The sequence below is a fragment of the Quercus suber genome, unplaced genomic scaffold (genome assembly GCF_002906115.3).
Source record: "Quercus suber isolate HL8 unplaced genomic scaffold, Cork oak 2.0 scaffold_117, whole genome shotgun sequence".
Lineage (NCBI taxonomy): Eukaryota > Viridiplantae > Streptophyta > Magnoliopsida > Fagales > Fagaceae > Quercus > Quercus suber.
The window spans coordinates 521,207-537,215 of record NW_027069582.1 but is presented as its reverse complement, the minus strand read 5'-3'; the positions used below and the strand labels follow the sequence as shown (position 1 = coordinate 537,215).

At 34.6% G+C, this 16,009-nt stretch overlaps 2 protein-coding genes across 7 annotated transcripts; both read left to right on the top strand.

The window, feature by feature from the left end:
* The first annotated feature begins 3,518 nt into the window (after positions 1-3,518).
* On the top strand, positions 3,519-8,757 carry LOC111995609 (scarecrow-like protein 13). Of its 3 annotated transcripts, none has more exons than XM_024027520.2 (2): positions 3,519-3,656; positions 6,645-8,757. In XM_024027520.2, the coding sequence occupies exon 2, from the start codon at positions 6,894-6,896 to the stop codon at positions 8,568-8,570; it is 1,677 nt and encodes a 558-aa protein (XP_023883288.1). In that variant the 5' UTR covers positions 3,519-3,656; positions 6,645-6,893; the 3' UTR covers positions 8,571-8,757. The 3 variants fall into 3 exon arrangements, with proteins under 3 accessions (XP_023883288.1, XP_023883289.1, XP_023883290.1); XM_024027521.2 differs by having other exon boundaries at positions 6,642-8,757; XM_024027522.2 differs by lacking the exon at positions 3,519-3,656 and adding an exon at positions 3,681-3,825.
* A 3,230-nt stretch (positions 8,758-11,987) lies between these two features.
* LOC111995598 (uncharacterized) lies at positions 11,988-15,588 on the top strand. Of its 4 annotated transcripts, none has more exons than XM_065775683.1 (7): positions 11,988-12,130; positions 12,800-13,166; positions 13,277-13,438; positions 13,621-13,767; positions 13,892-13,927; positions 14,073-14,178; positions 15,286-15,588. In XM_065775683.1, exons 2-6 carry the CDS (start codon positions 12,806-12,808, stop codon positions 14,075-14,077), a joined length of 711 nt encoding a protein of 236 aa, XP_065631755.1. In that variant the 5' UTR covers positions 11,988-12,130; positions 12,800-12,805; the 3' UTR covers positions 14,078-14,178; positions 15,286-15,588. The 4 variants fall into 4 exon arrangements, with proteins under 4 accessions (XP_065631755.1, XP_065631757.1, XP_065631756.1 ...); XM_065775685.1 differs by having other exon boundaries at positions 11,991-12,130; positions 13,621-13,783; XM_065775684.1 differs by having other exon boundaries at positions 11,993-12,130; positions 13,621-13,783; positions 13,892-13,973.
* Positions 15,589-16,009: the final 421 nt, after the last annotated feature.

The window sequence follows — 16,009 nt, the reverse complement described above, 5'->3', positions numbered from 1 at the left end:
GTTTCGATGAAAAACATTGTGTGAAGATAATTTTTCGTATTTTCCAGTATTTGTTAGCATAAAAAAAAAAAATGAGTCGAAGGAAAATTATTTTTAGCTAACATAAAAAGTATGACTTATTTTTAGAAATTATTTTTCACTATTTTTTTTTTTTTTAGAAAACAACTTTATCTCATAACAAGCCAAATAATGGAAGTTAGAAGATTATTTTTGAACTCATTTAAGGTTGCTACCAAACATAAGAAAATGAGATAGTTTTATAGAAAATGCTTTTTGAAAAATGACTCATTTTCTAGAAAACATCATTACTAAAACTAACAAATTGTTATTGAAACAAACAAACAAAATAAAAACTTACCTAGATTTAATAATAAAAATTCAATTATATTACTCTTTTGTCAACTTCTTTTAATTTTTTTTTTTTTTTTAACGTTGTCTCATATCTTTCAAAATACCCATATTTTCATAGGTTATCCTTTTAAACATTGGCTAATGCAATCACATATTTAAATTTAATTGAAAACCTAAAGTACAACATCTAATGAATAGTATCTAAGTTTTATCATAGTTTAAACTAGTTAGAACTTGGATACCATTCAACATATCTAATGAAAAAACCAAACAATATATAAATTATGGGTTTATTGCTAAATTGGTAAATCTCTTATAGTTAAATAAGAGATATGCAATTCACATTCTAACTACACCAAAAACCAATTGGTGTCTTGACTTGATGATAAAAAATAATCATTATAAAACAAACGTCATAGATTGAAATTATATGGTATCTGTAAAAAGAAAAAAATATTATACAAAATATAATTAAAAAATGTTTTGATTGAAAAAATATAATTAAATTAGGTATATTCTTTGTAATTTTTATTTTATTTTATTTAAAAGGGTATGTTCTTTGTAACAAATTCACTAATTTAACTTCTTCTTCTTCTTCTTCTTCTTTTTATTTTTTTATTTTTTTATTTTTTTGCCTCAAGATCAAGTGTTGCACTTGTAATCATTTTTGGCTTAAGAGTCCCACATTGGAAAGATTGCCTTCCTCTTTCTACCTTATAAGAGATGAGCCAATGGAGATAGAGTACCACTAGTTTTATTGTGGGGACAATTTTTGCATCAAGGCCAAGGGCTAGACCGGTTGGAGCTTTAGGCAATTTTTGCTTATCTCACATTAGAAAGAATATCTCCCTCTTTGCACCTTATAAGGGATGAGCCAATGGTTGAAGAGTACCACTAGTTTGGTTAACCAAACTAGTGGTACTCTTTATTGTGGGGACAATTTTTGCTTCAAGGCCAAGGGCTAGACTGGTTGGAACCTTAGGCAATTTTTGCTTGTCCCACATCGGATAGAATACCTCCTTCTTTGCACCTTATGAGGGATGAGCCAATGGTTGAAAAGTACCACTAGTTTGGTTAAGTGCAACACTTGATCTTGAGACAAAAAAAGAGGGAGATATTCTTTCTAATGTGGGACAAGCAAAAATTGTCCCCACAAATACTTATCAATTAAATATATGTCAAATATAGATATATTTTTGTTGATTCATTTCATGGATTAGCAATTAATTAATAAATATTTTTATTTGAATTAAGGACAATTATATGTCTACATGAATTATACAATTTAAATAATGTAAATTATACACAATGTCTACAATATGACTAATATTTGCTACTTTGAGAGAAAAATGTACGATGCTTTTAACTACAACGTACACTTTACATGAATATTACAATGTAAAAAAAGAATTTTCTACTTCCCTCTTTCTTTTTAAAATTTATTGTTATAATGCTTTTAATAATATATTTGATGGTTATAATTAAAAGGAAGATACTTATGAAATCATGAGGTGTATTAAACAACACATCACTAAAGAATGTCATTCATTTCAATATTATATGAGAAAAGTTAACGAAGGACTTAAAAATTTTGATTTAAGAAATATTTTTAGAAACTTTATATGGGAAAAGAAAAAATAAACTTATTTTTTATGATAGTTTTTTATATGAAAAATTCTAAGGCCACATAAAATGACACAATTTGTGCCATAATTATCTATATGGCAGACTGTGAGTGGTGGAGAAAAACCAGTGGGTCCAAGTAAAAGTGACAGACAACCAGTTACAGTCTAATAAGTAAAATAGTTGTAGCAAAATTTGTGGTGGTTTATATGGTAGTAGAACCACTTTTTTTATATTTCACGTGAAAATGATATTAAAACTTTCTTAGAATAGTTTATTAACAAATGCTTGTTAACAAGACCCATGTTATATTAGTCTTATACTTTTGAAATCAAATTAACCTAACCCTTTAATACAAGGGTATGTTTGGATATCTCCACCAAAAAAGAAAAAAAAAAAAAAAAAAGGAAACCCAACCCAAAACCCCACGTACTAATTTCAATTCCCCCACGTTTATAGAAAGCTACATGCGGGTTTATTAGTTGCCCAAGAAGGTTCCTAAATTTCGACCACTAATCTCATTTCTTCTTCTTCTTTTTTGCCTCTTTTTGATAAAGTCGAAAGTTTTACTCTCATTTATTTCAGTCTACAATGTGACTCACTCAATATTAAAAAGTCTACAAAGTATAGTATTAAAAACTTTAGCCGAGTAGAGAATATTCTGCATACGCTTATCTAGAGTTCATGCCTTCCTGGTAAGTGGTTCAACAAGGTGCAAACTTTTTCAAAAATACAAGTACCCCTTAAAAAAGGGTAATATTGTAGTTAAGGGAGTAGTTGAGGGCAATTGTTTTTTTTGCAGATATAGCTAAAAAAACTCTATATAAAAACCTCAAAACAAGCAAGGAGATCATTACCGAGGCTGACAGAACTGTTAAAGTTTGTGGTATTGATTGAGGAATCTCAAAGACAAAGCGAAAAAATCTGTGTGCTGAGAGTTCTGACTAAGGTATGTCATGTGTGTAATCACTATGTACTCATTGATTTTTACCATTTGATATATTGTAATAGTTTTGGTTTCATATGTGGCTTTTGAAACCCTTTAATACAAGGGTATGTCACCAAAAAAAAAAAAAAAAAAAAAAGGAAACCCAACCCAAAACCCTACGTACTAATTTCAATTCCCCCACGTTTATAGAAAGCTACATGCGGGTTTATTAGTTGCCCAAGAAGGTTCCTAAATTTCGACTACTAATCTCATTTCTTCTTCTTCTTTTTTGCCTCTTTTTGATAAAGTAGAAAGTTTTACTCTCATTTATTTCAGTCTACAATGTGACTCACTCAATATTAAAAAGTCTACAAAGTATAGTATTAAAAACTTTAGCCGAGTAGAGAATATTCTGCATACGCTTATCTAGAGTTCATGCCTTCCTAGTAAGTGGTAACCACTAACCCCAAGCCAAGTTGTGAATGAATAAAAAACAAATGTCACTTGGTTCAACAAGGTGCAAACTTTTTCAAAAATACAAGTACCCCTTATAAAAGGGTAATATTGTAGTTAAGGGAGTAGTTGAGGGCAATTGTTTTTTTTGCAGATATAGCTAAAAAAACTCTATATAAAAACCTCAAAACAAGCAAGGAGATCATTACCGAGGCTGACAGAACTGTTAAAGTTTGTGGTATTGATTGAGGAATCTCAAAGACAAAGCGAAAAAATCTGTGTGCTGAGAGTTCTGACTAAGGTATGTCATGTGTGTAATCACTATGTACTCATTGATTTTTACCATTTGATATATTGTAATAGTTTTGGTTTCATATGTGGCTTTTGAAGTTGTTCATGAGTTCATTAATTTTGGAGTGTTTTCTGTGGGGGGAGACTTTTTCTGGGTCATCTGTTGGGATTTTGTGGAGGTGGGTTATTTTTGTTTGGAACTTTGGATTGGTTATGAGCTATGGGGTTCAGTTTTTGTTGATGATTTTATGATTTGGGTATGTAGTTTTTTGTTTTTGAATTTGTAAAAGGTGGAAATTTTTTATTCCTTTTTTATTTTTAATTTTTTTAATTAATTTTTTTTTTCTTCTTGTTGGTTAGAATTCCAATTTGGCGTCTGAACATGGAATTTGCATTTGTTTATTCTTTTGTTGAAATTTGATTAGTTAATTCCTTTATTGAAAATATTGAGATGGCTATTCAAGGATGTGTTTTATGTAGTAATATGGGATTTCAACATTGGAGGTTGTTATTGGCTTGAGATTGGTTTGTTTCTCAACAAAAATTGAAACTTTTTGGCTTACAGCTGAGGTTGATCTAGTGATGGATTCATTTTGTTCAAGTTGAACAAAAACCTGTAGGTTTTTTACTCTTTTTACAAATTTAATTACTTAATGAACTTGGTGTGATATAATAGAATTTACCACCCTCTTTGTCATCTGAGGTAAATTTTTCATTAGATACAGCTGTAGTTCTTCCTCTCTTACATAAAGGTTTTTTTTTTTTTTCCTTTAAAAAAAAAAAGTTAATGACTTTATTTTCTTTTCTTAAGATCGATAGTTGACTTAGATTTAGATAGCTATAGTGTATATTAGGTTCTTTCACAGTAAGGGCATAAGCCACCGACACATACACAGGCAAAATATATAGTTAAGTGGTTTATGGAAATGGTTAAATACTTTCTTAATACTTGTCTAATATCGGGGAAAATTGAGTAGGTATTAGAGTTGTGGATTCTATTGTTTGGCTTTCAACTTCAATAGTTTCCTAAGTAGGGAAGGCAGATTTGGGATTGTTAAAGTTCTCATAGTTTTAGGTTTTGGCTTAGATGCAGAAATTTTTTACGGAACACCTCTCACCCTCTATCTGATGTATTTACTTTGTAACACTCCATGGGATAGGGGCCAATTAGTGTAGTTTGTGGCTTAGCTGCAGAAAATGTACTCATTGATGCATTTCCCCTACATAAATAGCCAAGGATGAGATAACCTCATCAGCAAATCCTAAAACATAGGAACTAATCTTATCCTAAAACATAGGAATCAATTTGAATACAAGCAAATAACAATACAATACTAATCTACTACTACTTTATTCTGATAAAGATCTATCACTAAGCCTAAATTTGTATTTCTAATTCAAATAACAACTTATCCAGCCCCTCATCTCGGATCATAATACCCTCTATTTGATGTATTTACTTTGTGACAGTCCATGGGATAGGTGCTAATTAGACTTGTGTACAGAAATTTTCTTCGAAGTTCTCTATAGAGATGTACCCGAAATCTAAACTTTCTAAATATTTTTCTCTGGTGTCGCCCATTACTTTTTAAATTTCCACCCATTATAGCGAAAGTCAATCATCTACTCTAAGTCTGTCTCAATTGAAGTTTGTCGCATTTGATTCATCATATTCAACTGACCAACTCCTTGGTCAAACGTTTTAGTTACTCTTAGCATCTTCTTGGCAAATACATGACTACCCAACCAAAAATTCAAAAGCAGGGGAAAAAAAGGTGATGGCTTTATCGAGTTAGTTACTATTTTATTTTTATTAATGTTGGTAGAAAAAAGTTTAAACAACCTGCTATCAATGCCAATCCAATGGCCCTGATCATGAATGGGGGCTTAAACTTCTAGTCCTAAGGGGGACTTGACTAGGGAAACTATACATGATCATTAACCGGGCGTTAACTTTAGGTAGGGCCTGAACCACTATAGCCTGAGCAGCAAATAAGAGCTGAGAGCTCATAGTGCAAGGACATCTATGTATCATCTTAAATGGTAGTAAGGGCTTGAGATGTGGAACCACTCCTGATGAAGATCAAAGAAGAATTTGTTGAATGGTCTTCACTCTTCATAGAAATTTGGGACAAGAATTATCTTTTAATTTCTGTGTCCTTTTCATTCGTGAACTTAAAAGTATTGAAACTAGACATGTGGAAAAATGTGCCCCTAATGAAGTCAGAAGCATGCTATTTGAGGCTTGAGAGGCTAGTAATATTTTTATCCTTTAAAGTTGTGCCTGCTGGATCAACTTAAAGTTGAACTGTAATCTTGTAGTGTTTCTTCTTAAATCATTCATGTCCTTTTGGACTCTATGAGTCTATGGTTGTCTTTTTGATTTGCATTTGTATTGACTGAACTACATGTTTGTCTAGTATGGCTGCTGAGGTGACTAAACAGGATATTGGTTGTTTGGTGATGTTTTACCTATAGAAAGTTTTATGGACTTAAAAGATAGACGAGAGCTATGATTTGCATGCTTTATCCTACAAAAACACCCGGATATTGCATTTGAGTCAGTGTTAGACTATACAGTAATTCAGAAAGGAGTTCCAAATACTATGGCTTTACATCTGTTAGGTGGGAAGATGGAGATTTCATTGAACATGACCTTTTCTCCTCATTTTCTGGGTAGGATGATGTCAATGTTACTCCGTTTGGTTTACAGTCAAATGGAACTACCATCTTCCACCATCTTTTTATCTTGAACCTTTGCCAACTTGGCATTGTGCTATGGGTGTTATGCTCCCTAGTTGTTGGTTTGGGACTCCTTCACAGCTTGGGTTGTTTTGGTTGGTTGCAGGTGTCATCATTTTCTCTGTGGAATTATAGCTACATTGCTATTCTTGTGATCCTTGCTTGCTCTTGCTTGATCCCTTTTCTTTGATCTTTTTTCTTCAAAATCAATGTTGCAATCGTGTTTGATCCTTTTTTTATATTCTTTTTTTAGCAGATTATATTGGTTTCAAAATTCACTTCTTGACGATAGCAGAAATACTTGGTGATTGAGGCTATTGCTGGCAAACAAATCATCCAGCTTTTTATATAGTCTTTGCGGATACTTGACTGTTTATCAAGATTGACTGTCTAACTGTATGTTGTGATTCAACGAATGAGTGATTTGAAGTCCTGGGAACACTTATAGCGTCACTGGCAACTCTCCATTTTGTTTCTTGGCTAAGTCAATAATTTCCTATTTTAGATGCAAACTTCCCAGGAACACCATAGTTCTTCCAGTTTACATGGGTTGTACCACCAGCCATTGCAAGAAATTGATCCCTATTGTGTGCAGCATTTCCAGATTATAGAAAACAATGTCTGCCCAGATACTGGCAGCCAAGGAACAACTGTTTCCTTCCAACCCTACCCGGAACAACCTCAATTTTTCACACTGGATTCGTCCCCAGCAACTGTTGGTTATATTGACTACAATTCCCCTTCTGCCACTAGTTTTTTGTCTAACAGAAGTCCCTTTTCCCCTCAAGTTTCTCAGTCATGCCTGTCAGATCAACATCATTCCCCTGACAATACATATGGATCGCCAGCAAGTGGCTCTTCTGTTGCTGATAATGGCAATGAATTCAAGCACAAGCTCAGGGAAATAGAAATTTCATTGCTGGGTTCTGAATCAGGTATTGTCGACAGTTGCCATTACTGTCCCAATAGTGGGATTCACAAAGCCACTTCTGTCTCAGGGTGCAATTGGAATCAATTGGTGCAAGTGAATCCCTCACTAGACCTGAGAAAGGGGCTCATTTACTGTGCAGATGCTATATCCCGTGAGGATTTGACAGCTGCAGTTGATTGGATGGAATTATTGGGAAAGCAAGTGTCAGTCTCTGGTGAGCCAATCCAACGTTTGGGTGCTTACATGTTGGAAGGGCTTAGAGCAAGGTTAGAGCGCTCGGGTAGTTCCATCTACAAAGCCCTAAAGTGTGTAGAACCAACAAGCTCTGTAGAACCAACAAGCTCAGAACTAAAGTCATACATGACTATCCTTTATCAGATTTGCCCTTACTGGCAATTTGCTTACAAGTCTTCAAATGCTGTCATTGAGGAAGTTATGGCAAATGAACCCGTAATCCACATCATTGATTTCCAGATTGCACAGGGCACTCAGTGGGAGCATCTCATCCATTCTCTTGCACGTCGGCCTGGTGGGCCCCCTGTTGTACGCATCACAGGTGTTGATGATTCCCAATCATTTCATGCTCGAGGCGGAGGGCTTCATATTGTAGAGCAGAGGCTGACAAAGTGTGCTGAGTCGTGCAGAGTACCATTTCAGTTTCATAATGCTGCCATGTCTGGTTGTGAGGTTGAGCGACAAAATCTTAGCGTTCAACCTGGGGAAGCATTGGCTGTTATTTTTCCTTATGTGTTACACCACATGCCAGATGAGAGTGTGAGCACACACAATCACAGGGACAGACTATTGAGGCTGGTTAAAAGTTTGTCACCCAAGGTTGTGACCATCGTTGAGCAAGAGTCCAACACCAACACTTCCCCATTTTTCACAAGGTTCCTGGAGACCCTGGACTATTATACAGCTATGTTTGAATCGATTGATGTGGCTCGCCCAAGAAATGACAAACAGCGGATCAGCGCTGAGCAGCACTGTGTAGCTCGTGACATAGTCAACATGATAGCTTGTGAGAATGCTGAGAGGGTCGAACGCCATGAACTTTTAGGAAAGTGGATTAGGAGACTTTCAATGGCAGGGTTTACTCTATACCCATTGAGTAACTCTGTGACTAACACTGTTAACGATCTATTGAAGCAGCAGTTTCATGTGAATTATAGACTCGAAAGGAGGGATGGGGCTCTTTACCTTAGCTGGCTGGACAGAAAAATGGCAACCTCTTCTGCTTGGAGGTGTTGATGATTGCTTAGCAAAAATTCTGTAAATCTTCTTTTTGTATTTTTTTCCACGACTTCTAGAGCATAAGAGATGGTGTTATTTGTAGTTTCATAGAATTGAGTTATATTAGAGCATGAAGCTGAATCTCTAAATTCACTGTACATGTCTACCTAAGAATGAAAGAGAATAGGACTGATTCATACTTGCACTTGATTATGATATACCTGTTGGGCTTGTGATTTTTCGGTAAAGGGCAACAATGCTTATCAGTATGTCTGACTTTAACAGTCTTATGTTTGGCTAGTATTTTCAGAGAGCAGATATTAATACTGAGTTAATTGGAGCTTACATAAAGGGAGGGGTTACAGGTGGGAGGTCTAACTTATAAGACCATTGATATTTCATTTCAGTGTATATGTTTCTTTAGTTCCTCATTCTAGAGAGAGCATTTGCATTCCTTTGCTGAGTCTTTTCTGGCTACAAGTAGAATAAACGTGTCATAGCCGTATCATATTTTAACACTCCATGAGCATAATCAACATCACTGGTAAGCTGCGACTTACGTTTACTGAACATCACTGGTAAGCTGTTACTTACGTTTACTGATGCTGGTAGACAGTAGACCCTCGCAGTTAAAGGTTCTAATGCCAGTACTTGTATAGTTTTAGCCTTTTAGGACGCAGGAGGCGAGGACGTTATTTAAACACATTCTCTTTCTTAAACTCAAAGCATCCCCAAGGAGGTTGCTAAATTGACTAAGCAACCAATTCCCCAAAATTGTTTCTACAGCAAAGAAGCTATACTCAAAAAATTTTGCAGCTCAGTGTAGCTTAAACTCAAAACAAAAAAAAAAAAACAAATTTTTTTTTTTTAATGTGGTTGTTAAAAAAAAAGTACCATAATATTTTAATGAGTTGATGGTTGTGGTTGTTGTTTATTATGTTGGATGTATTATTTTATTGTGTTGTTTATATTATTTTCATGTATTGAATGTTAAAATAAAACTTTTGATGTTAGGTGTATTATAAAGTGAAGAATAAGACGAAGCAGTGTTTGTGAGCTCCATATGTAATGCCAGACACGATTTGAAGGGCAGTTAAGGTGATTTGAGATAAAGCCTATTGTGGGTTTGACAAAATCCAACAATAAATAGTGCTCAAGGGTGTCATTGGGCTGTGGGAGTAAATATGGTAGGTGGGGAGGTTGAAAGACCATACGATTTGGGGAGATGTTTGTGATGAATTTAGAGCTTTGATTTTGGGGGATTTGCTCAACGATTATGAAGGAGATGATGGCCGTTGGGACGAGTTATGGTGGACTGGGTGGGTGTGTGAGATTAATGGAGGGTGTGTGAGTTATGGTGATGTGACATGGCTGTGCAAGAGGGACAGGAGAAAAGCTTACAGAGTTCCTTGTTGCACAAACGTGTGGGAGAGCCGTTGTTGAGAGGCCACACTTAACTAACGCATGGGAGAGAAGAGACCACCTGCTTATATGCGTGGGAGAGCACAGTGAATTTACGTCAGGTGGGCCCAGAGTGTTGGACTCTCATGTGAAACACAAACTCAAATAACGCTTGAACACTAAACTCAAACAACAATAGTTAAGAACCACTTACCAAACACATATTTCAGCATGTGGCCCACTTGTTTGGGTGTTTAAACAGCAAACAACATTGCTAAAAATGGGGTACCAAACGGGCCCTAAATTTTTTAGATGTTTTGCTGTAAATGCTTACAAGACTACTGCCTCATTGTATTCTTCTTTGTTTTTGTGCTTAAAAGTACATCCTTAGTGCTTCTAAATCCCAGTTACAGCTAGATAGCCTAGTTTATCATATCGGATAGTGAGACCATTCTTGGTGAGGTGCTGCCAAATAAGTTATTCTTTTGCAAAATATACGATGATTTTCATACAACATTTGAGGACACACAACACCGATTTTCCTAACCAAATAAATGAACATGGTTATCACCCAACAGTTTCTATTCTCAGTTTTCTATCCTTTACCTTTTCACACGAATCAAAAAGCCTAAGAACCTTGTGGCTATTGTTCGAAGATACAATTTGAGACAGTTTCAAAGAAATTGTGTGATACTGGTTTTCATTAATTTCATTTCAATCAATTGCACAATTAAAAACACTTCTATGTGATTCACTGAACTGGGAATTTGGCTATGACTTTGGTAGGTTCTGCCTTCGTTCATTCTAGGCTTCTCACATGATCGACTATGATGAATATAGCTGATTTCTATGCAATACCTGCGGCTTTCATAAAGAACCAGTTGTGCAAGCTTTCATCTGCAAACCAAGGGAAACATTCGTTGACATGTTAACTAGAAAAGTCACTTACCAATGCCTGATATAAGAAAATCTCATTAGCTTTCTGCACAAAGAAATTAATATTATCAGGTTACATTCTTCATGTTTTTGTGATGCAAAGAATCAGGACTATATAATCACCCATTTACTAAATCTTCCATAACTAAATCTCTATCAACTAGTAGCAAGTTTTCTTCGCATGACACAGCAATAAACACTTAAACAGCCCAGCACCTCTAAACCACCCAAAATTAAGTGACCAAAGAACAAGGTGAGTCATAAAGGAATGTTTATGATTTCAACTTCTTTGCTTTCTATACTTCTAGTATATCCCCAAATAGGAAAATTAACACAACTTTTTCCCCCTTCCTTTCTAGCTTTTCCAATACATAACACATGTTAGCTACGGTTTCTTATTAGATGAAAGGGATTCACTTACAATTTTATGTGCTTCAAAAAAAAAAAAAAAAAAAAAATAGAAACCGAATTAACAAGTCCATTTTTTTTTTTGAAAACAATTAACAAGTCTATTATTCATCTTGCAGAAAGACTATAAATGTCCAGACTAATAAAGGTATATATAACTTTATATACTTTTTTTAGAAGAATATAATTTTATCTACCTAGACTATCAAAACAATAACTTTTTTTTTAAAGAAAATCAATAACTTATATAGTTATAGACAATTCGAAATTTTTTTAAGATAGATCTATGTCTTTTAAGATATGATATCTATTTTATTTATATATTTTCAAAAAATTTAATCTCTACCATTCCTTCTTAAATTTAAATAAAAAGTTACTTATGAGATCTTTTTATTTTTATTTTTATTTTTTTTTTTATGTTTCAAGGGAGCATGAATTCTCTTTCACTCAACAATCGAATTAAAAATATAAAAAAAAAAACTATTTTCATTTATTTAAATGCACTTTGATAGAGGTCCCAGGGGCAGATTTAATTTAATTTAATTTTAAATAGCTGCGTTAATTTCGGGCTTGCCATAATCTTCTTATTGAATTTTGACCAAAAACAGAAAAAGTCTTAAAAAATCCGAAACGTTTCGAGAGCTTCCTTGGCATTTACGAATGAATCCCACAAAATAAGCTCGAAAAATTAGGTGTCAAAACGTCATTAGCCCAAATCGCTGACTAAACGGTTACAAAGGTCCGCTAAACACAAACTCAAAACACAAACACAAACACAGAAATCGAAAAATGCACATTGCTCGGTCTCCGACAGCGAAAGGCCACTCTCCGAGGTTTTTATTTATTTATTTATTTTTTAATGCAAATCCCAAATTTTGTTTCAAACAATTCATTCATTTCACTCCGAATCCATTTCATTTGTTTTGATCAACTGTTGAGAAGAAAAAAAGCAGTCTTTTTTCATTGTTATTGTTTTTGAATCTGATTGATGTGTTTATATGGTTTAGAGAGCGAATCAGAAGATGGGTATTTATTTTTTGGATAAAAAGAACATGGGTGTTTGTTGAGTCATGGGTTGGTTCTGTTGGTTTTGTCACGAATTGCTTGTTTTATTTTGTGTGGTTGTTTGGTTTTATATTGATTTGTATAATATATGACATTAACAAATAACAACTTTGTTCGTTAAGGGTGTTGTTGTTGTTGCTGGTTGTGTCTCTGTTTGATGTTTATCTAAGAATGTTCATGTTGAAATTTGTAGTTTTGCTTATAATATGGTTAAGGTCAATTTGAGATGTTGTGTTTTGGGGTTGTAGAAATTTTTTTTGATTATTGTATTTGTGTTATTGGGTTGTGTTTTATACCATGTTGATTTTGGATTCATTGATTTTGTTGGGGTTCTGAGAAAATTAGGAATACGGATATTGGTTTTTTTTGGGGGTGGTTTATAGAATAATGAGGTGAATGTGTGGCAAGTTTGTTGATGTTTTAAGTGTTGAGAGCAGATTTGAATGAGGATGGAAGAGGAATCAGGGAAGTCGGAGCTGAGGAGAATGCAAAGGGAGCAAGAAAGAGAAAGGCGGCGTATACGGGACAGGCAAAGAAGACAGTCTATGACTGTTGAGCAGAGAGAAAAACATCTTGCTAGGCGTCGTAGAAACTATCAATTAAGAAGGCTAAGAGCTGAAAATGTGAGGTTGGGTTCTCAAACCGGAGAAAGAAGTGTTGTGTCTAGAAATGAAACCATCACAGTCAATGAACATCAAGAAGTAATTTCTGTTTCAGGACCTGGTGACCAGTGTAATACTGTTCCTCATGTTCAAATCAATCAAGGCCAAGAAAAACTAATTGTGGAATGCACAAAGTCTGAGGGTGAGTATTTCATATATTATGAGCTCTTGATTAGTCCTTAGAAAGATACATAAGGAGAGCTTTTGCATGAAAATGATTATGTATTTACAGTGAATTTGCTGCTTCTATAGGTTTGGAAGCTCTAGCCCACAAATCCGCTCATTTCCAAAGAACATTACGTCTAAGTCACGTAAGACATCTTGCACGGACATTGAATCATTCTGTGGGTGAGCTTACAGGCAATCGCCAAGTTGTTGCAGCAGTTGTAAACAAGGGGGATGTTACTAGCAACCGTAAGTTGTTTAAGTTCACATTTGATAAATCTAAAGTGTATAAATTTTGTGTACTGACAAATTATTGTTAAGTACTGTTTTAGCAGTTTTCTAAGCGTAATCTGATACTGTTGCTATGTTACTGTGATTAATGTGGTCGCAAAAGAACTTAATTTAAATTCAGTTCCTTTTCCATATGATAGGTTCTCCAGTTGGAGATTCTGATTCTGGTAGATCACTGCAAAGTTTACGCTTAAATCGTGTTAAGCGTCTTGCTCGCACAGTAAACAATTCAGCAAATTCTGTTCTGAAAGAGGCTACTGGTCAAAGTGACCAAAGTGGTGCAGAAGGTATAGAATAACTTATGTAAGTTATTTTTCAGTTGCACAACTGTATTACACTCTCCTTTATATTTTCAGCAAAACTTTTGTCTACTATATTAATCTATTTCTAAGCATGGTCAATTTTATCCAGTCGGACTGAAACTGCCATGGGGAGGAGACACAGCTGGTAATTAATGATGGCCTGAAACTTGTATGAACTGTTCATTTTAAGGGTATGAAGACTCATGAACTTGCTGGGATGCTAATGGCTGTTTGATATACTTAAGCCATTGCATGGAGGATTTCAATAAGTTTTTGGTATCACATTTCAGGATGAACATCTGTCTTGGCTATTGAAGAGAGGGGACCTTTTACTTGGCCACATGCAAAAAATGAAGTTTGCTTAGCTCTTCTGAACAGGTTCTGGATTGAAGATACGTAAGTTAGTAAACTATTCAGTTTTTTTTTTGGCTGATTACCGTCCATGTAAATTGCTTTTAATACAATGAAATGGTATCTTATCCCTACTATTTGGTGCAGTTGTAGAATATGGAATATTTTTTTGTATATTACCTGGCATTGTCTGCTGTCCTTTCATTCAATTTGGTTTGGACTTTTTTACAATTTTGTTGCATTAAATAGATTGTTTACTATTCCTAATGGAAGATAAAAATTTCTTTTGTAAGCCTTTTCTACTCTTTGAATGGTCTTAAAAATGGATTGAACTAGCATACATTTTGAAACTTAAAACACATAATTAGTTCCCCTAATGAAAGAAAGGAATGGTCAAGGGTCCAGGGTAATGTTTGATCAGGTTCATGGAAACCTGTGAAGACATGGATAAATGGTCATATTGTTTAAAACTTTAACTTGAAGGCATTGGAAGCACAGGCAAAGAGAAGAATGTGGGTTGAATTGATGGAAGGGAAATGACATTATATGAATTGTCAGAAATATGTAGCCTTCAAATTAGCATAACAGTGACATGGTTCTTGTCTGGCAACTTTTGAGTCATGGAGAGTTACAGCGATCTTTTTCCCCTCCTAAGTTGCCCTACCCTCCCCCTTCCCTGCTGCCCACCCTCCCTGCTCTTGGGGTGGGGGCAAAAAGTATGATATTAACTGGTTAAATCAGAAATATTGCATAGCATCATCATTCATGCCATGCATCCAGTGATACTTGGTGAATGGTTTTTTCAATGACTGCTAGTTGTTTACCTATTTAATAGTTAGTCTTTTCTTATATAGTAGATATTGTCACTTGTTGATTTTGAATTGGATTGTGGCAAGTTATTCCAAAACCCTTTACATATGAGTAATTGGCTCAGATATCATATTAATTATACATGAGATCTCAGAAATTTACTTGCACTCATATTTAGCTTGAAGGTGCATGCCAGGCTCACATTTCACACATGGATGATGCATATTAGCCCATAGCTTTTCTGGATTTTTTTTTTTTGGTTCAACAGTTACACTTATCATCATGTATCAGCAAATCTTGCTCTAGGCTGATTGATTGTTCATCGTTTTGGTTATTTCGTAGTGTTGCAGGATGGAGAAAACGAAAAGGAATTGCTTTACGGGCCAGGGCATAGATAAATTGTTGGACAGGGCTGCATGATGTTAGAATAGCATGACCATAGAAATAATCAGAGACTGAAGCTTGATTCTTCCACCTCAGCTGGGTGAATTGTATTGATGCCTTTTTGCAAATCCTAGGAACTTTGGGTGCATTGACTGCACTTATCTATTTATACGCAAATATTTAATTTGATTTTTTGGGATGATTCTTGCTGCTTGTTATTTTGCTGTTGAGTATTTCAATGGCATACTCAAGCTTATTACATCTTTCTCTGTGTTATTTTTCTACATTTTACACAGAATTCAAACAATTATGGACCATGTCAGTACGTATATGTAAGTTACCTTGTTGAAGAGAGATGATCTCCCTTTTGTTAATAAATACTGAATATCTTAGCAAACAACAGCCAAACCCAGTAAGCTGAATCAATTAACCTTTCCATTTTTTCAATATACTTTATTAATTTGCTGACCGTTTCGCTTATGAACGGTTTGGGATGGGTTTAAACCACCTGTTTGAATCGTCCTTCCAACTACTAGGCGAATTGGTGACACTGTTATTGTTGGGATCTTTATTCATCTCATGTAATTCTAAGTCTTTTGAATATATGAATGAATAAAGGGAAAATTTTAGCTTTAAACTGGTTTAGATCAATTTTTCTTTTAAGGGAAAAACTCTTTTACAC

Coding starts and splice junctions, on each gene's coding strand:
- LOC111995609 (XM_024027520.2), top strand. CDS start 6,894: ATGCAAACTTCCCAGGAACACCATAGTTCTTCCAGTTTACATGGGTTG.
- LOC111995598 (XM_024027508.2), top strand. CDS start 12,806: ATGAGGATGGAAGAGGAATCAGGGAAGTCGGAGCTGAGGAGAATGCAA. Junction 13,439..13,620: donor GGGGGATGTTACTAGCAACC/GTAAGTTGTTTA, acceptor TCCATATGATAG/GTTCTCCAGTTGGAGATTCT. Junction 13,768..13,891: donor TGACCAAAGTGGTGCAGAAG/GTATAGAATAAC, acceptor AATTTTATCCAG/TCGGACTGAAACTGCCATGG.